This window comes from Ochotona princeps, chromosome 6 (assembly GCF_030435755.1).
Source record: "Ochotona princeps isolate mOchPri1 chromosome 6, mOchPri1.hap1, whole genome shotgun sequence".
Lineage (NCBI taxonomy): Eukaryota > Metazoa > Chordata > Mammalia > Lagomorpha > Ochotonidae > Ochotona > Ochotona princeps.
In genome coordinates, this window is record NC_080837.1 from 7562443 (window position 1) to 7583850 (window position 21408).

General features: G+C 48.0%; 1 protein-coding gene across 5 annotated transcripts in view; it reads left to right on the forward strand.

The window, feature by feature from the left end:
- The window catches only part of SH3GL3 (SH3 domain containing GRB2 like 3, endophilin A3), a 118357-nt gene that overhangs the window by 73394 nt on the left and 23555 nt on the right, over positions 1-21408 (forward strand). For 3 of the 5 annotated variants that reach the window (XM_058665533.1, XM_012929672.2, XM_058665535.1), the window contains exons 3-8: positions 5124-5196; positions 7423-7566; positions 11464-11597; positions 12444-12602; positions 17439-17542; positions 18556-18665. In XM_058665533.1, the coding sequence (XP_058521516.1) occupies positions 5124-5196; positions 7423-7566; positions 11464-11597; positions 12444-12602; positions 17439-17542; positions 18556-18665 (724 nt within the window). Of the gene's footprint in view, positions 1-5123; positions 5197-7396; positions 7567-11463; positions 11598-12443; positions 12603-17438; positions 17543-18555; positions 18666-21408 lie in introns of all 5 variants that reach the window. The other 2 variants (XM_058665536.1, XM_058665537.1) reach the window with 2 other exon arrangements.

Sequence of the window (21408 nt, forward strand, 5' to 3'; positions counted from 1 at the left end):
ACTGCTCTCCAAGTATAGCAGGATTTGTTGTTTGTCTCCTTGTGTTAAATCCTTAGGGGCCATTTTCTCAATGCTTAGCTGGCTGCCTTTCTTGACTAACGCATTCCGTGGGCGTCCTCTTTGATTGGCCAAAGTTGGTCTCTGGTTTTGATGCCTGCCTGTCCCAGGAGGCAATGGCAAGTCTTTGATCCCCTGGTTCATTTTGTCCCCCGGAAGTTGTAAAAAGACCAGCAGAAGATCCTTCCCTCACCATTTCTGGGTGTCCATCGGAGGGAGTGCTTGAAGTTGGATTTTTTTTTTTTACCTTGCGATGTTTATTTCCAAAATCACATCACTAATCCACTTGATTTGGTCTCTGCATGATCTATCTTATTTTGGCTTTTTATTTTTTAAATTTTTTTTATTAATTACATTGTATTATGTGGTACATTTTTTTTATGCACTGGGATTCCCCCCGCCCCTCCCAAAACCCTCCCCCCACGGCGGATTGCTCCACCTTGTTGCATTTCCATAGTTCAAATTCAGTTGACATTCTTTCATTGGAGGTATTTACCAAGCATACAGTCCAGCATCTTATTGTCCTGGTAAGTTCAATAGTTTTTTGGTGAGACCATCTCTGGTCTGAAGGTAGAGCCAGCAGAGTATCATCCCAATCAATTAAAAGCCCCAACATAATATTTACAACCAATTACAACATTATGGCATTAATTGACATGGTATTGATTAACCAGTATGTTAATAGCAAAATGCAGGTTCTCAACCACAACCTGTGACTTCTTCATAGACATTTCCATTTTGGTTTATATTCTACTGTGTTCTATACACCTTAAAATGACTATAGATTGCCATTCAGCTGTCTCATGTCTATTTTAGTTTTAGTCTTTAGCAGTTTATAGCATTGAAGCATGGTTTCTCTGAACCTTGCTCGGTTTTTTTGGTAGTCTTTGAAGTTGGATTTTAATGAACACAGAGCATCTCAAAAAGTGTGTGGACAATGGAATTAGGAGACACGTTTACTTCAGTGCAAGAATGTGGGAATTCAAGCATAGAAGAGGCCTTTCAAAGGTCTACAAGAAATACGCATTGCAAGAAACTGATGCATGTACTTCCAAAGGTTTTGAAAGCAAAAGAAATTTTTCATTCCCCCTTTTAAAAAGTGTATGTGTGTGTGTGTGTCTATATATGGCAGAGTTGAGAGAGAGAATCTTGCATCTGCTGGTTTACTTTCCGAATAGCCACATTGGGTAGTAAACAGTGGAGGCTGGGCCCGGCTGAAGCCAGGAGCCGGAAGCTCCACCTGGGTCTTCCATGTGGGTGACAGGTTCCCTGTTTATTTGTGAAGTGGCCAGGTGAGCTGGGACAGAAGAGGGCAGGGAAAGCACCTCCTGAGAGAAAGCCAGGAGGTGGGGTGCCTCTGGAAAGGAGACAGGGAGAGACACCAAAGGTTGGAGGAGGGGTCTTGGGGTTTTAAGCTTTCCCTGACCCCTCCTTGTTGGGCAGGAACCTACAGGTATAAGGTTCCCCATTGGTGGTCTCTTTACCAGTTAGGAAGTGGCTGGGCAGTGCTTGTACCACCCACCTGAAGGTGTGGCCAAGACTCCGCAGGCTTGGACTGTCTCAGAACCAAGCATTTGGGCCAACTTCTACTGCTTTCCCATGTGGATTAGTGGGGCGCTGGATTGGAAGTGGCACAGCCAGGACTTGAATCTGTCCTCTCGGGACGCTGGCGTCTCAGGTGGCAGCCACCACCCAACCCCTTCATTCCATTTTACTGTGTGAAGTATTCTCACGTCTAAATTGTTAAAATTGTAAATATAACCACCTAAATTTGCTTTAAAGTCTAAGTTGAATTTCTGATTCCCATTTACAAATGTTAGTGGTTTTGGTTAAAAATAAAATAACAGTGATTTTTTTCCTTTTAGTTCATCTTCATTTAAGATGCCCTTGATTCATACATTGAACAGATTTCATCTTTAGGTATTTACAATTGGTTTCGTCAGTGAGCAAATTCTCTCGGCCAGTTCAGGTTGCACTGGGATTCCTTCAAACTTGCTATCAACCTCAAGGAATGAATTTCCTATTTGCCTAAGTTTCTGATAGTGCTAATGAAACATAAATATTTTAGTCATTAAATTCTCTTCAGTATCACAAAGCTCTTCATATGCAACTGAATGCGTTCAAGAGAGCTCAGAGTTTACACAACTTGTCGCCCTGCCAGACACACACATGTACACACACACACGACCGTGCCTGTGCACACACAAGAATAGACATGTACATTCATCTACATGTCACACTGCTGCACAGAGTAGAGATTTGATTCATTTCTTAGCATCCATTTTTTTTTTTTAACCAACACTTTCCTGGGCTCCAAATTGAGGCAGTGTACTAAGGGGAACAGATACAATTTCCGACTGCATGAGGTTGCTGGGATGGCCACCCGTGACCCTGATCATGGATGTTCAAAGCACAGAAATATTTGTTTTCAATGCTAGGTCACTGTGCAGCAGTGGGCATGGTGCGTAGAAACCCTTCTGAGCTTTGTCTCATCTTTATGAGGGGGTGGGGTGCGGAGGTTTGGGGGTAGGAAGGGTGAGGGGTGTGGGGTGGGGCTAGGGGACTGGGGAGGTGATCAGTCCTGCTTTGACCACAGTTTAGGGTGTTGCCAGTGTTTAATACCATGGGGAGCGTTCTGATCCACATAGTGTTGCATCCAGGCAGTGTCCCCGTGATAAACTCCTGCACCTGTTACATGTGGGATGAGCCTTCATCCCACACTGGTATCACGCCAGTTATGGCGTAGAATCTATGTACAGCCTTTTTTTTTTTTGTCAATCTGATACATCAAGTGTGTTTCCTTTGGAGGTATAGTTCTTCTTAATATTTTGTCAAATGTTTGTAGACGGCTTGTATTGTCCCCTGTTTATGGATTGCCACTTAATGGTCTAGTTGGGTTTAATTTTTTAAAAATTTAAAACAATGGAAGTTTGTGTTATTTGAGAGGAGGGAAGGGGGTCACGCCCATCTGCTGGCCCACTCTCCAAATGCCTGCTTTTTCAAAAAAAGGAAGTGAGAGAGAGAGAGAGATCTTCCAAATGGTGGTTTGCTCCCCTAATGCCCACAGCAGGCAGGCTCGGGCTGCGTTAGGAGCTGGAACTCTGTCCAGGTCTCCAACACGCGTGTCAGGGGCCCATGCGTTGGAGCCATCACCCAGGCACTTTGCAGCAGGCAGCTGGCCCGCGGGCAGAGAAGCCAGGTCACCAACCTCGTGCTCTGATATGACGTGCCTGTGTCCCTAAATAGCAACCTCACCGACTCTGCCACACTGCTGGCTTCTAAAAAATTATTATTTTTAAAATTTAAATATGTTTATTGATCAGAGTTTCTAGGGTGAGGATGGTGGCGGAGAGGGGGTTGATAGAGATCTTCCAACCACTGGTTCATTCCCCTAAAAGCTCCAATAGGCAGAGCATCAACAGGCCCCTTGTAGGAGCCAGGAACTGCTTCCAGGTCTCCCACGTGCATGACAGCACGTGGACCACCCCTTAGCTGCTTTGCCAGGCACATTAACAGGGAGCTGGATGGAAGTGGAGCAGCGGGGTCTTGAACTGGTGGCCACAGGGGCTGATGCTGGTGGCGTAACATGCTGTGCCACAGCAGGGCCCCCTGTTGTTTGTTTAGTGGGATTGGATGCCAGCGCTGGGTTCTTCATAGATCCCACTGCTTGTCACTTGGTTGGACTTGACATGTTGTGTCTTGCAACAGCTGTAGTTTTTAATTTTGATGGAGTCTGAATTTTGATCTTTCTGTGGATGACACCATGACTTTGGGATGAGGGCTAGAAGTTTCTTCCCATCTCGGTGTTTCACAAGATTCTCTATACTCTGCACTTTCCTAGTCGGTTTCAAAGGCCATTTTCTTCCACTTTGTATATTGCATATCAATTTGCTAAGTGTTAACAAACAAAGAGAGAAAAAAAGAACTGAGTTGGTGATGATATTTGCATTAATTTTCCATGCTAGTTTGGATAGAGTTTGTATCTTTCCAAAGCTGTTTTTTTCCTTCCAGGAATGTGTTTTTGGGTTTTTTTAGAGGGGTTGTAAATTTCCTGTATGGAGGGGGATCCCCGTTTCCGCTATCTTTTCTTTGGGACTCCTGCTGTTGCCCAGCACTGCATGCTTGCCTCTGTGGTACCTTCCCACGTCTTCTGGTCGTCTGCTCTGGTCATTGAATCATCAAAAGCTGTGGGGTTGGTCCTGTGGGAGGGAAGACTGAGCTGCGAGAGAGACGCCTAGGAGCTAACATCTTCCAGGGATTGCACAGCTGAATGGGCTTGCTTTATTATCATATAAATGGTGATTCACTTGTTGTTGGCGATGAGTAAAATTTCAAATATGGATGATTCCTGTGGCTTCCTTAATCTGTATGGAAACTCAAGTTCACCCAGCAGAGGAAGTTTGGTTTCTAGACTCCCTTTTGAAAGATCTGTAAGAATTCAAAGAAGCATCGAAACATTCCATGTTCTCTGGGCCTGGCAGCGTGGCCTAGCGGCTTAAGTCCTCGCCTTGAACGCCCCGGGATCCCATATGGGCGCCGGTTCTAATCCCAGCAGCTCCACTTCCCATCCAGCTCCCTGCTTGTGGCCTGGGAAAGCAGTCCAGAACAGCCCAAAGCTTTGGGACCCTGCACCCGCGTGGGAGACCTGGAAGAGGTTCCTGGTTCCCGGCTTCGGATCGGCGCGCACCGGCCTGTTGCGGCTCACTTGGGGAGTGAATCATCGGATGGAAGATCTTCCTCTCTCTCTCTCCTCCTCTCTGTATATCTGACTTTGTAATAAAAATAAATAAATCTTAAAAAAAAAACATTCCATGTTCTCCAACTACCACGTCAAGGTTCATTTTCATGTCACAAGAAAAACCAGCCTGTGTCTACGGCATCTTTGGGAGACAGCCACACCGCAAAATATTGACTCCCTTAGCTCCCCAAAAATGTTTCAAAGGTGTATGCAAATTAAAAACATCCCAATGGCTTTTTAAGCGTTGCTCGAATGAAGTTTACGCTTGTCTGTGAATTGATGGAGTTTGATATTTAACATCCCGCTTTGTGTCTGTTTTGTTTTTAAGAAAATAGACGTAACCAATAAGGCTGTCACGGAAATTCTTTCCAAAGCCACCGAATATCTTCAGCCAAATCCAGGTAAAGTTAGAAAACAGAAGTTTTCTATTCTCTGTTCACTCTCCCTGACTGTAGGAGCCCGTATTGCCTTGGCATTGGGTTGAAGCGGCCTCTGTGTGGAGCATGATGGTGTTAAGGAATGAGGCTGCCACGGCCATGACCGTGGCAGGTTCACTGTTTGTGGGTGCGAAGCAGACAGGCAGTTCTGTGCGTTGTGGTTGCCATCCATCGTTTGGGTGGAGTGCCGGGCTGAGTCGCCATAGCTTCTGTTAAGTTTTCCTGTTACTTGAAAGGCAGAGACAAGGGAGAAACGTTCCATCTGGTATTTATTTGAAAGAGCTGGAGAGAGAGAGAGAGAGAAAATCTGCTGGTTCACTCCCAAAAAGGCTGTAATGATCAGGGCTGGACCAGATTAAAACTAGGAGCCAGGAGCTTCATCCAAGTGTCTTACATGTGTTGTAGGGACCCAAGCACTTGGGCCATCCTCTGCCGATTCCCAAGTGCATGAACAGGGAGCTAGGAGCAGTCAGGAGGACCAAATCGGTGTGCCTGTGGGATGCCGGCATCTCTGATGTCGGCTTTACTTGCTCTGTCACCACGCCAGCCCCCTGCTACTCCACACTTTCGTAAATGTTCTCCTACTTGGTTATTTCCTCTTGAGAAAAACAAATACTGTCCATTCTAGAGACACACGTTAATGCAAAAGGGTGTTGACTTGGTGGCTCCAATGCCAAGGAAATGTGAAAAAGGTTTCAGGAGCCAGTTTCATTGATGAGGGCTTCCCAGTGGTCCATCACAGAGACCACCAGAGGGCGCTCAAGCCTCTAGTTTCAGGATACAATGTTCTGGTGCCGTTACTGCTGCAGCCTTGGCTGTGGGAGGCAGCTCAGACCCCAGCCCTCTGAAGACCCAGGAAGGAGAACACTGGGGGATACGTTGGGGAATACTTTAATTCCATGTGGAAAGGAGAAATTAATTCCGGGCAAAAAATTGAAATGCATGCATTTGTTTTTAATAGTGTACGGTTGGCATGCATGGATTTAAAATTGTTTTGCACCAAAATAAAGGTTTTTGTTTTGTTTTGCTTTGTTTTTTGTTTTACATTTTGTTGCCATAAACTTTGGAAGTATCCTCAGAGATTCTGAGGGCTGGGTACAAGGCGCTTTTAGTGCATGATCATAGCTTTAGAAGCCTAATGTGTCCTTGGCTCCATCGCTCATTGAGATGTACCGCACACGTTCCTTATAGCGCTTTACCAGTCAAGAAATGTGTGAAAAAGCAATTATTTGAAAAAGCAGAAAAAGAGAGAGCAAATGACTGCAACAGTGCAGCTGGACCAAGCTAAACTTGGGAGCCAGACTCTCCATGCAGGCATCCCAAGAGGGTGATGAGCTGCTGCCTCCCAGGGTGGGCATTAGTAGGAAGCTGGGGTCCGGGCAGTTACTACACAGATGAAGGCACTCCTATGTGGGATGCTGGTAACCCAGGTGGTGTCCTGTGGCCAAGCCAAATGCCCACCCTCTTAGTCAGTGCAAAGTTGGTAAGTGTGTTCTCTATGGTGGAAGCTTCCAGGGAATGCTGGGACACTGAGCCAAACAGAGACCTTGCGCTAAAGAGCTGACATCTGCATGGGGGTTTGGAGGTGATGGCCTACAGTGATGGTCCCCACAGGAGAGTATGGGAAATGTTGCAGTCTCCCAGGCAGTTGAAAGGCTCTCACTCATATTCTCTCAGATAGTGGGAGAGTGGGAAGAAGTGTGTGTGTGTGTGTGTGTGTGTGTGTGTGTGAAAGATAGAGAGAGATTAATATAAGGCTCCTCCAAGACTGGCAGAATCTGACTGTATGTTTTTACAAGATCTTTGAGTTATTTGCATGGGCTTAAAGTTTAGGAAGCTCTGGTCTGGAATGCATTAGAAATTAGTATGTAATGAATAAAGGAGACAGAATCTTTGCCCCTTAGCAGCTAAGATGATGTCAGGTGTGGTTCGTTCTGCGGAGCTTACCAAAGCCCTGGGATGCTCAGGTCTGGCTTCAGTTATAGGTGCTAAGGTTTCTGGGTGGTGCCACCCTGACAATCGTGTGAGCAGATTAAATGGGACACAGACGCACGCACACACACTCTCACTCAGGTCTCTGGCATTTTGTCCAAGGGGACCTGCATTTTGGCAGCTCTGTTTGTTCAATGCTTTGTACCCTGTCACTGCACCTTGTGACTTTAAGGAATTACCAATGACAACGTTTTCAAGCATACAGAGCTAAGCTGGGAATGCTGAACACCGTGTCGAAGATCCGAGGGCAGGTGAAGACCACCGGCTACCCGCAGACCGAGGGCCTGCTGGGCGACTGCATGCTCAAGTACGGCAGGGAGCTGGGTGATGACTCCACCTTCGGTGAGTGCGCCCCCTGCTGCCGGGGGAGGTTATGCGCCAGCCTTAACATTAAGCAACATCATTATACGATTTTTTTTCCCCACATGCCCAAAATAATGGAGACAGCGACGTCTTCAATAGCGTCGGTCGGGGAGGATGAAAATTACGAAAAAATTGTGTGTATCTCAAAGACTTTTTCTCACTGCAGTTAGCTAACTTCCCTGTACATTCCAGTTTTTTTCTCACATTTTGTTTGTTTTCAATTGCAAGGGGATCAAGAAAACAGGTGAGCTAGCACAGACACCGGCCTCACTCGAGGTGGGATCCTGTCTCCACTGACTGCCCAGCGGCGAGCCTCTGTGTGGTGTGGTCATGATTGAGCTTTACAGCTTTACACCTGTTTTCTTTTGTAGTGTGTGAGGGGACTTCAGAAAGGAAAGGAAAAGAAGTGGAGTGAAAGGAGGAGTTTCTTTGCATGGCCCATGATTTTTGAAAGCCAGCATAGTTCTCCCATCTCCACGAGCCCTCACGTGTTTGGGTTTCCATGCTTTCCCATGCCAAGATAATCCTTCGACTCCATTTTCCACAATTGTTTTGAGTTGCCTTGTTATGCCTTCCTGTGATTATTTTTCACTGACTGTATCATGGTCATGCCATTAAAAAAAATTAACCTGGGCCCGGTGTGGTAGCCTAGCAACTATAAGTCCTCACCTTGCAAGTGCCGGGATCCCAAATGGGCACCGGTTCTAATCCTAGCAGCTCCACTTCCCATCCAGCTCCCTGCTTGTGGCCTGGGAAAGCAGTTGAGGATGGCCCAAAGCCTTGGGACTCTGCACCCACATGGGAGACCCTGAAAAGGATCTGGGCTCCTGGCTTCGGATTGGCGCAGCACCGGCCGTTGCGGCTCACTTGGGGAGTGAATCATCGGATGGAAGATCTTCCTCTCTGTCTCTTCTCTCTGTATATCTGCCTTTCCAATAAAAAAAAAGGGGTTTTTAAATATTAACCTTCATTAACTTGATGTTGTAATTGTTCATGTATTAGTTGCTTTCAGCCAATCACACTGACTGACTAATCATATTTGCTCTTTATGTAACCTTTTTAACATATCATTAATAAAAACCCTTGTAAGTCACGTGATATAATGACAGTCCCTAGGGGTTAAATTGCCAGGTGACCCCTGCTGCTGGTCAGTTTGCAAGCTAGTTTCAGAGGTCAACCCAGTGCCACGCCCCTGCCCAGGGCAGCTGAGAGCCGCACACAGTCCCTCACCCACGAATGATCTTAGTTCCCTGTTAAGCTCCGGATGTTGCCATGTACAGAATGGAAAAATGCAGTCTCAGCCATGTTTGAGCTCCACATTGGAGGAATGCTTTTCACACACCCTTTCTCCCCCTCGCCGTCAGGTGAGGCACTGCCTGGTTCATTTCCTTGTTGGTCCGGGGTCATTAGCTACTCAGGCTGTGGCTCTTGGCGCTCCTTCCCTGTAGAGGAGACCCCCCCCCGCCGCCATCTTGCAGATGAATGGTGCTGGGATGCAGCGATTCGTGAGCAAGGGAGCCATTGGTCTTTGTGTGGCTTTTAGCTGATGGTGTGTTCAGAAAATCCTCTCCACCAGATGTCTCGGACTTGTTTATTTGCATTTTCTTCTGATAGCCGTGGGAACGCTCTTTTCGGTTTCTAAGGTCTTGAGTTTGTTGGAGGTATTGTGCAATGTTAAAACACACACACACACACACACACACACATGCTATCACATTTTTTGAAAATCTGACTTGTCCCTACATTTTATTATAGATTATCTCTCTCTCTCTCTTTCTTCTGGTTTTGGATGTGCAGTCTTTTTCATTCCTATTACCTACTGTGCTGTATTATTTATCTTGCAAATATCAGCAAGATGGACAGAGAGAGAGGATGTGATGGAGGGACCTAAGCTCTCATCCACTTGGTTCATCCCCCAAATGCCCTCAGCAGCCAGGGCTGGACCAGGTCCACAGCCTGCACCTGGGGGCCCAGTCAGGAGCTCCCAGGTGGGTCGCAGGGGCGCAGGTCCTCGGGCTGTCATTGCTGCCTCCCAGCTGTGTGTTAGCAGGGAACTGAAGTCGGGAGCTAGGAGGTGGACATCGCAGCCAGGTCCTCTGCCCTGGGGCCGCAGGCCGAACACCTGCTCCGCCAAGCGCATTGCAGTAAGACTGCCCCCAGTTGTTTCATGGCAAACATCTTGTGGACATATGTGCCCGTGAAACTCGTCTCTTTGAAATCCTCTTTATTGAAGAGAAAACACTCATGAAATCTTCATTTATAATGCTTTAATAAAGTGGGAGTGAATTAAATATGATAACATGAAAACTTCCAGGAAAACAAGGCATGTTTGATATTTAGGTCCTGGTACCGAGGCAGGATGTAGAAATTGAGAAATTAATATTTGGATACACTAGTTACTCCGGGAAGCTGGAGGGAGGGGAATAGTTCATCCGATGATTCACTCCCCAAGTGAGCGCAACTGCCGGTACTGCGCCGATTCGAAGCCAGTAGCCAGGAACTCTCTCCAGGTCTCCCATGCGGGTACAGGGTCCCAAAGCTTTGGGCTGTTCTGGACTGTTTTCCCAGGCCACAAGCAGGGAACTGGATGTGAAGTGGATCTGCTGGGATTAGAACCGGCACGCATATGGAATCCCGGCACATTCAAGGCGAGGACTTTAGCTGCTAGGCTACCATGCTGGTCCCAGGGCCTATATGTTTTTTAAGAACTATTTATTTGAAAGGCAGAGTGATCAAGAATAAAAGAGAGATTCGGTAACAGTGAAGACTGGACCAGGCTAAAGCCAAGAGTTCAGACGCCGTCCAGATCCACTATTGGTGTGGCAAGGGACCATGCACTTGGGTCATCTTCCATGGCCTTGCCGGGCACATCAGCAGGAAACTGAATAGGAAGTGGAGCAGCCGAGACTCGAACCAGTGCTGATCCTGACCCTGCACAACCCATTCTGGACCCAGAAGGACACAGATATTGAGGGCCTAGCTGACACTGCCAAGCAGGCCCCGAAATTCAAGATCACCCCTGCTGTGCACCTGGCCCTGGTGGCTTTGGCGGTGGCCAGCGGTGTTCAGGAGCTCGGGTTACGAGTGAGAACCTGTGCAAGTGGACCACACGGAACACAGGTGGATGCTTGCTGTTCTCCAAGGGAGGGGCCGTGTGGTTGGGTTCTAGAACTTTCAGCATCTCTCTGGCCGGTGCCTGAGTCCCAGCCCGCCCCCCACCCCCATGGAATCTGACAACACTGAGGTGACAGCCAAAGCTTAAAACAGAATCTTTGGTGTCTTTAAAGAAATACATACATATGTATATCTCACCCAAATATATATATATATTTAACCCAAACATTCTACTTTCTTGTGGGTCAGCAACAGATTTTCAGAGACAGGCAATACATGACCATAGCAATATCACCATTGTAAAAGCTGTTTTGTTACCAAATTATTGTTAGCCATACACCGTTTTTTCAAACATTGTAGACCCAGCAGGACAGTTTCTGGAACCTCTGGCAGGTCGTCTGGAGAGTTGGCCCTAGAATCCCCCTGCCGACCCCGGGTGACCTTTGGTTCATTTGTTTCTATTGTCATGTTGATTGGTTAATACTCAGGAGCGTTCTCGCCACCTAGTGGTCAGAGTGGTAAGTGCTCCTGTCTGTGTCTGTCTCTGCTGTATTTCTGCAGGCGGCTTCAAGTGTAGAGGGAAAAATGTAGAAAACAGAAAGACTTGCTGTTTTTATTTCCGGGTCAGGAGTCAAAGGCCCCAGAGAATGGGCTTTCTCACTCCAGCATTGGTTGGCTTTAGGGCTAGCGTCAAATAAACATCTTTGACAACGTGGCCTCTTCTGAAACATCCTCTTGTAATTTGTGTTTCCTTTCCCCTAGGCAATGCGCTAATAGAAGTTGGGGAGTCCATGAAACTCATGGCAGAAGTGAAGGATTCCCTGGATATTAATGTCAAGCAGACTTTCATCGACCCGCTTCAGTTACTGCAAGATAAAGATCTGAAAGAGATTGGAGTAAGTCCTCGTGGCAGCAAATAGAATGCATGCATTTAAACTGACTTCAAGCAGTACTACCGGCACCGCGTGAAAAGCATCATTTCCTTGTGCCAAATAACAGGGTTAGGCTTTGTCTGGGTCAGCTGGGAGCCAGCTCTGGGAGCGGTTCACTCTGTGAGCTGTGGCAGTGCTGTGGTGGTGGGGACATCTTGGTCTGAGCCAGGCAGAAGCCAGCACCTTGTAGTTCCATCTGGGTCTCTCATGTGGGTGCAGGCACCCAAGCTCCTAGTGCATTAGCAGGTGCATTTGCAGGTGCTAGATTACAGGAAGAACAACCGGAGCACTAAATCAGTGCCCATACAGGATACTTGTGTTGGAGGCAGTGGCTTGAAAGAATACACGGTGGCAGGAATACGACTGCTTGTGTCGCCAGCACAGCCTTCCGGAGCCTGCATCCGCCGGAAGATGGAGTCAGGAGCCGGAGCTGGGACTCAAGCTTGGGTGCTGTGATGCAGGGCTGGGGCATCTAACACGATGTTGATCAGAATCTCCTACTCTGCATACAATGGCTTTGCTTAAACACTATGTAGATAAGATGTTGGACCAATGATCTCTAATCCTGTGCCCCGCATAAACGTTCATTCCGTCACCCATCCGTCACTTCCCAGGGCAGGGAGTCCCCTGGGCAGCTGGAGAGGCACACACGTGGCGGGAAGGTCAACATGGGTCACTGCTTTCTAGAAGCTAAGCTGAGAAAAACCAAAAGGGCAACCTTTGTAGGAGTAACTGAGAATTTTCATTGCCGTCTTGGGAACGTGACACTCATCCCAGGGACCCCTGTGTCTATTTTTTCTTTCTTTCCAGCACCACCTGAAAAAACTGGAAGGCCGCCGCCTGGATTATGATTATAAGAAGAAGCGAGTGGGGAAGATACCCGACGAAGAAGTCAGACAGGCGGTGGAGAAATTTGAGGAGTCCAAGGAGCTGGCTGAAAGAAGCATGTTCAACTTTTTAGAAAATGACGTGAGTATCCGAGGCAGGCGGGAGAGCCTTGGAGCAGGTCACTAACAGCAGTCCTTGTGTGTGCAGGAAATGCTTCTAGAATTTTCTGGAACCATTATCTCCTGACTCCAGAGGTGGGTGGCTTTGATCATCCAGCAAGTTCCCACTCAAGAGCCGAGATCTTGGGAAGCCCCGTTGATGTTGGGATGGTTCCACCGTGGGTCAGGGTCTCCTGGGGTGGGGCTGGGGGAGTGGTTGTCTGGAGACTTTAGGGTGGGTGACCAGAGTTTTGCAGGGACTGCAGTGAGCCCAGGTCCTGGAGTGATAGGCAGTTTTGCTAAGCCTCGGGGTGGGGCAGGAAGTTGGCAAGGGAGCAGCCCTCTGAGCTCCCCCTCACTGCTCAGTTCTGGGGTTGCAGGGGTGGGGCTCAGCATGTCAACATGAACACTGGGGGGCTTGTGGCCTCGGGGAGCTGCAAAGACCTGGGGGACACACTCCAGCACCATCAAGGTCCTTTGCACCATTTTTGACATGTCCCAGGGCTGGGGTCGTCACACCTGCCCTGGTGTGTACAGAGCCCTTAGCCTGTTTACCCTCAAAACAGAATGTACTTTCGACTGCCCATGTGCCTGGGGAAGGCTGCACCAAGCCTGACCCTGCTTGGCTTTGGACTCGTTTAGTAAACCCTCCAGCCAGTGGGGAAGCCAGCAAGGGCCTCTGTGTATCCTCTAAACGGCTTCTACAAGAGCACACTGGGAGGAAAGGTCAAGCGTGGGCCCAAACTATCGATGTCCCGTCAGCTCTCCCGGGCCAAGACCTAGTGCCACCCACAGTGAGAGAGATGGGGAACGATCAAATGCCAGATGTACATGTGATCACTTAGCTACTCTCTGGAAGAGCCCAGAGCCAGATCCTACTGTTGGTTGTATGCCCTGGTTGTAAGCATCAAGTGGGTGCCAGCCCACCCCCCGCCCAGTTGCACTAGAGCGATAGATCACTTCTCTGCTTGTGGTGGGGGGAGGGAGAGAGGGGTGACGAGGGTCCTGAGGTGATGGCTGCCACATTACTAAGTAACGGTTCTCTTCTCAGGATTCAAACCTTGGCCATCACATCACTTCTTGCTCGGGACCAGTAGCTTCATGTTCTATTGGCAGGGATGCAAGTTGGGAAGCAGTAGTTGGGACATTTTTCCAGGGATCCCAGAGAGCCTGGTCAAGATGGAGAGCTTTCCACCAGGCCGGGTCAGGAGCGGCTGGGTCCCAAGAGGCCCCCGAGGCAGCCCTCCCTTTGGAAAGGGGTCCCTGGGCCTGCCATGATTAACCAAGAGGAGAGAGTGCCTGAGAGTCAGCAGGCTGGTTCTGACCTCTCATCGCCACTTTCTGACCATGGTAAATCACCCACTGTCTTGTTAATCCTCTTTCCTCTTGCGTCTTGTGCCTTGGCATTAGCCAGGGTAGGCTCTGGACAGCAGCAGAAGTCAGAGACGCTGCCTTTAAAAAATCCAGAGGGGCCAAGCACCTGCAGCGGTCACCAGCTCTCTCGGTCCAGAACCCTCAGCCCCTGGGAGGTCCCGCCAACCCTGCTTCCATCCAGGGGTTCCCAACACCTGTCGACTCATGAGTGACCAGGTTATTGAGTTACTCCTGTTGGCCTAGAGTAGCATTTTCTGGAAATTGTTCCGTGGGTTGTTACTGTATGTGTAGTGTTGGGTCTCCATGATATGAAGGTTGAGGACCCAGAGTCACACAGGGTTTCTTTATCATAAGACTCTTGGGAATGTTTCTGGGATCCCAGGAAAAGATGAGTCTCTTGGGCCTAGCAGTTTACCACACTTACTGGATAACTGAGCTACTCAGCTCTGTTATCAGGGTTGCTGTTGGCATGTCAGTGGGATGTGTGGGACAGGATGCATCCCACAGTACTGGGAGAGGCTCCTGGCTCCTTCTTTGGAAGGGCCCAGCATTGACCTGCGGTGGGTGGAGGATTTTCCTCTCTGTGTCTCTCTCTCTCTCTCTCCCCTTCTCTTTCTGTAACTCTGCCTTTCAAGTAAAAGCTTTTTTTTAAAAAAAAAAATGGAAGGGATTAGGGCCCATGCTGTTTTCCTGGCCTTGTCAGCCTGTCTCAGACATTTCAATGGAGATTCTGGCTCCCCTGGACCAACGGGCTGCACAGTTGATGAGATGCTGTCCCCCAGCTTCTCCGAGAAACTCAGGAAGACTGGAGGTCTCTGATGCGATGGAGCAGGAGATGACATGGAGCCTCACGACCTAGATCCGTGATGCAGTGATTTCCATCGCTGAAGAGAGGAACCTGTCTTCTTGCAAGGATGTGAATTCCCCAGTCCTCACTCACTGCACATCTTGGGCTTCTGGACAGGGCTCCCCCCACTCCCATCCCAGGTCTCTCCCTGCCCTGGTGTCCTGAGTGTACCTCCCTCTGCCCACTTGCCTAGCTGCTAATCATTTGCCTGGTAAAGGGTATTGGGGGGAGGCATCACAGCCCTGCCCATTCCTCAGCTACCCATGGGACCTTCACTGAGAGTTGGCACTTTCTGAACTGTGCAGGCCTTTCGGAATGACCCAGGTCCTTTGCGATGGATGTGCAAGACCAGGTCAATGACTCCAGTCCCACCCTAAGTGCTCCTGGAGTTTTGCACAGCTCCTAGGAACTTCCAGTACCTTGATCCACTGTGGTTGGAGTGTGTGAGCTTTGCCCTCGTCTGCAAGGCTGATAAAGCACCAGCAGCCTTCTAGGCTGGTAATCGGCATGCAATAGCACAGGAGAAGCTCTGAACTTAGGGGCTGGTAGATGATGCACGCATTCTGCACAGCAATGCCAGCTTGGAAGTTGCTGTGCCACAATGCTGGCCCTCCCTCTCCGTGTTGATGTCTTTCTGGAAAGAGAATGAGGAACCATGGTGCAGCCACAGTAGGCTCTTTAACCCTGTAAGTAACGAGTCCCAGTTAGTCTCCAGGCAACAGCTTCCATCCCCAGTGAACAGCACTAATCCCATCTGGGAGATGTTGCTTGTTCTGAAAAGGGACTCAAGCAGCTCTGTGGCTGCTATGACACATGACCCCAATGTGACTTAGAGCAACATAACTTCATTATCTTTGCAATCTGAAGACAGAGTCCACTAAAATTAAGTTTTTAATGGGGCTATCTTTCTCCTGGAGGGGAAAATCCATTTCCATGCCTTTGCTAGCTTGTAGGCCAATAGCTTCCCTGGGCATCCTTTTAGATTGCACAGTCCAGAATTCTTGCCACATCAGAGAAAGCAGATCCTACCCCTTACCCTCCATGCCGTTGGAGACAGAGTCGCACCGCTCCCTGTCACTGCTGCTTTGCAGATTATAGAACACCGAAGACATTTCAGAGTTGGTCCTAACACAGGACGAATTGAGGCGACTAAAGACAGAGGTGTGCTGCGGGTAGCATTGTAGCAAGCAGGAAGTCTTCCCATAGTGAACTGAAGTGTGCTCTTGCTGAGCCATGGCGTTGGATCTATTTGAAGGCGTGTGTGACCGCCAAAGGGGTGAAACTTAAGAAATCCTTGGGATTTTGCTGGGGCCAGACTGTCTTTGTTTGGTTTATTGGGTTTTTGGAAATGTAAGGCTTAGGTTCCATGGCTATTGCAGCCACAGAGGAGAGCAGGCACGATGGGATTTTCCTGATCAGGTGCTGACCACAGCTCGGAACTGGTGGCAATCCCATGTTTGTCCCCCAGGCCTCCTGAGCTCCTGTTTAACATAGAGTGCATGGGTGAGGGCAACTAAAGAGCAGGCAACAACACGTGAGAACAGCTTGCATTCTGGAAGGCAGCAGGTCTGTGCTTGGTTCTGCCTCAGGGAGATCTTTGGATGAAGTTGGCCAAGCTGGGTAGGCAATGAAGACAAGGCTACTGAGGCTTGGGGGAACATCTGGGATGAGTGACGGTGACATGGCTTGGTCCAAACCAGGGAGTGCGTAGGATCCATCCTGGCGTGGCTGGGGGGTATCCCTTTAACTCTCTGGGCTCCCAGAAATAAGTTTAATGAATACTTATTTCCTGTAGCAAATCCTGGGACTTTCAGGGAGGCATGAAAACCACTCTGTCTCTCCCCGCACCCTCCACCTTTCGCGCTCAGGAGACTGTGTTTTCTCAGTGGATGCAGTCCCAGGTCTGCTGTGTATGTGTGGGTTTTGTTTTTGTGTTTGATTTTTTAACTTCTGGTGTACTTTGGGCATCAGTTTCGTGAATGTCTCGATTCGTGGGAAAGAGAAATGCCAGTGCCTTCCAAGGTCATTCATTTAGGCTGTGTGTCTGGGGGAGACAGAGGAGCTGGTGTGTGTGTTCTTTTGCACTCGTCTCCTGCGCCCCGACTCCTCCCCACCCCTGGGGTCTTACTTGAGAACAGATTCACGCATTCCTTGATTTGGCTTAACTGGAGAATGTCCGTGAAGACTACTCGTGCGGTAAGCGGCTCATTTCCTACATGTTGATGGCACTTGTCATCAGAAAAGCTTTATCTGTCTGCATGCAGATAGATGAGCTTCTCTGGCGTAAAACCTCCCAGGAATATTGTCTAATTGGAACAATGGGGGTTTTATTGCGTCAACATCAAACTCATAATCACACACACACACACATACACCAGAACTGGCTTCTTTTCCAGTATCCACAGATCCATCCTATTAGCCTCCCGGGCTGTGCGATGCTTAGACAGGCCGCTGAGATGCAATGAAATGAAATGGACCAGAACCGAGGCAGATGCCAAGGTTCCCAGCAACACTGGGTCTTTGTGGCTGGGCTCCCCCTCCCTGGACACTACATAAACTCCCAAGCCCCCATGGAGTAATTTTCCACTTGTGCTGCAGGTAGAGCAGGTCAACCAGCTGGCTGTGTTTGTCGAGGCGGCATTAGACTATCACAAACAGTCCACGGAGATCCTGCAGGAACTGCACACCAAGCTACAGATCCGGTAAAGACACTTGAGCTTCCCCCACGCCACGGGCTGCGGAGTCCTCACCGGCCTCTCTGCCCTCTGTCTCCCCGTCTCCACCTTCGCCAGACCCCCACTCTGATTCGAGGTTTTGTAAGCTGCCTTTCATGGGGGATGTAGGATGGGATGGAGAGAACGGGAGCAGGGCTTTAGCCCAGGGGACAGCCCTGGGAAAAGGGAGTCATTGGCAGGTTTTCTGTGTTTGCTTTATACTGAAGTCTTGTCCGTGTGTCCTGACCCAGCTTCCTGGGGACAGGATGAGGGTCGAGGCCCCCACGTACAGATGGGGGTGGCAATGATATATCTAGGGGTGAAGGGAGAAGAGTTGAGATGATGCTCAGAAAATATGTAAATGCCTGTTTTTAAAGAATGAAATTATCAGGCTGTTTTCTTAATATTGACTCTGAGTAACCATGACAGAGTCAAAAGCACCTTGCCAATGATCGGAGAAATGATTGCCAACTTCCTGACAGCTTGAGGGATAGTTGGTTCCTGAGTTTTTCTGAAAATTAGAAATATCATGTGTGGCATGCACATCAACCCTAGTGATGAAAATATGTGGCTAAAATGCGAGCCTAACTTTGGGGATCAGATTTGATCACAGAAGACTTCTGAAGGGAATGGCGCTGAAATTGAGGCCATAATTATAGAGAGGAGACTGAGGTTGTTTTCATGCCTGGGCAGCATCCCTTTCTGTAGGCAGCTGCTTGTTCGGGGTCTCACATGTGGCATGTTTGAAGACACTGTAGTGTGGGGTGTCCACCATGTCTTGGTTTTTGCTGCCCTTCCCAGCAACTTGCGGATACCTGGAGAACTCATCTTACTGAAATGAGTTCTGTTTAGAAGCTGTGAGTTGCCCAAGAATCTGTGTGTGAAGCCAACACCTTCAGGACCACCACCTGCACCTAAGTTGGGGTGCTCATCACGGGGTAGTGTTGTGATGATGTGTTTCTCCAATAGGTGCCTTATTTATTTTACAATATGTGTTACAGAATATCTGCTGCGTCCAGCATCCCCCGACGAGAGTACAGGCCCAGGCCCGTGAAAAGGAGCTCAAGTGAGCTCAATGGAGTTTCTACCACGTCGATGGCCAAGACTTCCGGTAGGTTGATCCTTGCAGGTGTGCCTGTGCCTGTGAAATGTTTAGTTTCAGTGGGACTATACCCAGACCCGGAGTTTCTTTCTTTGGCTGCTTTGTAAATCCCTTCTGACCCCAACAACGTCCCTTCCTCCTATTTCCTGCTGTCACTTACTTTGGCAAAACTCATCAAAGTGTTCATGGAAAATGTGCATGACAATAAATATGCACAGATTTCAATTTTTTTATGTGTCCCAAGAAACGTACCTTTCCATTCCATTTTCCACACCCTTTTTGAAGCTCCCTGGTATATCAAACTCGGAAAGCCAGCCCCAGGAAGCATTCCATCCCTCCACGCAATGACGTCAAATGTGGCCATCAGGCCTTGGCCTCAGAACCAAGGTTTCCACATTGCTTTCTGTACTTAATTTTTTATACTCGTTCAAAAAGCTGTACTCTTTGTTTTCAAGTTTGAATTCACTTTGCTTGAGTACCTGCTAGGTAGGAGGCACTGTCTTAAATGCTGCACCAACAAAGGACACATACAATATTCTTGAGTTCAATTGTCAAACGGAGAGAAACAATTCATTCTGGGATCTCCTGGGATCACCCCCTCTATCCATGCCTCCCCCCTGCATGTAGCCATTGTTAACAACTTGTATTAATATTTGTCACATGTGTTTCTGTGCATCTATGAGGGGCCTTCAGAATGTCCAGGGAAACCACATATTTTGAAAATGCTTTCAAAAAATACTCTTGCACCGAAATAAACTCATGTTTAATTCCATTTATGGTGAATTTTTGGAGGTACCCTCTTAAAGACACACAGTTTTAGATTTTTCTCTTTTTTTTTTAAATGTAAGATTAGCCCAGGCATATTGTTCTACAGCTTCCCTTTTTGGATGTAGTATTATTTATTGACGATTATTTCTGTGTGTATTCTCACCATTTTTTTTTAACAGTTTCATGGTTTTTCATTAGCATCCCCATGGGATGCTAGCGTGACAGGTTTCAGCTTTGCCCACCAGGCCACAGGTGCTGACCCCTCAAATCTTTTCTTAATACTTGAGTCTTTACCATATGTATTTTATTTTTATAAATGAAGTTTCCACACTTCAGAACAGCAGTACCATTTTACATTCCCGCCAGCAGTGTGTGAGTGAGCCGGTTTCTTCATATTCCTGTTAGCTTGTGGTGTTGTCAATGTATTTTATTTTAACCACCCTGTTGGATGTGTGGTGATATCCCAATTGTGGCTCTGACTTTTTTTTTAGCATTTATTTATTTATTTGAAAGGCAGAACTACAGAGAGAGGGGGAAAGGGGAGGGGAGAGAGAGAGAGAGAGAGAGAGAGAGAGAGAGAGCGAGCGCTTCCATCTACTGGTTCACACCCCAAATGGCCTCAGATGGCTGGACTGAACCCTGAGGAAGTCAGGAGCCCAGAGCTCCATCCCCAACGCTGGGACTCTCTTCTGATGTCTTTCATGCTCATTGGCAGGAAGTTGGATCAGAAATGGAATGTGTGAGTGTTACAGATGGTGGCTTAACACACTGTGTCACAGCACCATGCCCCCAATTGTGGATTTAGTTTTCATTTACTTTGGGATTAATGACATTGAACATCTTTTCTTGTGGTTGCCTGCATCTGATTATCTTCTTTGGTGAAATATCTGTTTGCCTTTTACCCATGTTCTAACTGGGTTGTATTTCGGCCGTCCATGATGGGGGCTAAGCAAAGTCAAAAAGCTAGAAGCCAGGCTTGGTGCGATGGCCTAGTGGCTAAAGTCTTCATTCACCTTGAATGTGCCGGGATCCCATATGGGCGTTGGTTCTAATCCCAGCAGATCCACTTCCCATCCAGCTCCGTGCTTGTGGCCTGGGAAAGCAGTCGAGGATGGCCCAAAGCCTTGGGATCCTGCACCTGTGTGAGAGACCTGAAGAAGGTTCCTGGCTCCGGGCTTTGGATCGGCACAGCTCCAGCCATTGCAGTCATTTGGGGAGTGAATCAACGGACGGAAGATCTTTCTGTCTCTCTTCCTCTCTGTATATCTGACTTTGCAATAAAAATAAATAAATCTTAAAAAAAAAAAACTAGCAGCCAAGAGCTTGAGCTGGTCTCTTTGGAGCCCAAGGACTTGGACCATCTTCTATTTTCCTGGGGTGTTAGTTGGGAGCTGGAATGGAAGTGGAGCAGCTGGGGTTTGAACCGGTGCCCATGAAGGAGTTATAGGCTATGCCATAATATCGGCCCCTGTATTTTCTCAATAGAGTTCTTTTGATATCTGTGTGGATTACAAACAAATATCCTCTCACTTGGTCACTTATTTTGTTGTTGTTGCTCTTTTAACTGGATCTTTTAACTGGATCCTTCAAAGGTTCAAGGCTTAAAGATTTTGATGAATCCTAGCTCATTGTTTTTTCCTGTGGTATATTGTGCCTTTGGGGTGATCCCTAAGCATTCCTTGGCTGGCCTTGGATTCTAAGGATTTTCCCTTTTGAGTCACTTTCATAAAAGAAGGAGGCTTTGGTTGAGGCCCGCTCGTTTTGCCTGTGGCTTTCCCAGTTCTCCCTGGCACACTCGGATCACACCCACTGCGGTCCTCGTTTCCATCCAACACAATCGCCAGCCCCTCGGGTGTTTTTCAATGGAAAGTCAAAATGGTCAGAGAAACATGTGCCTAGAGAATTGTAATTTATGAAAAACTTCAGTCCGCCCTGCTCTGTGCTGGAAATTAGTTGAACAACTCTTTTTCCTCATTCGTTCAGT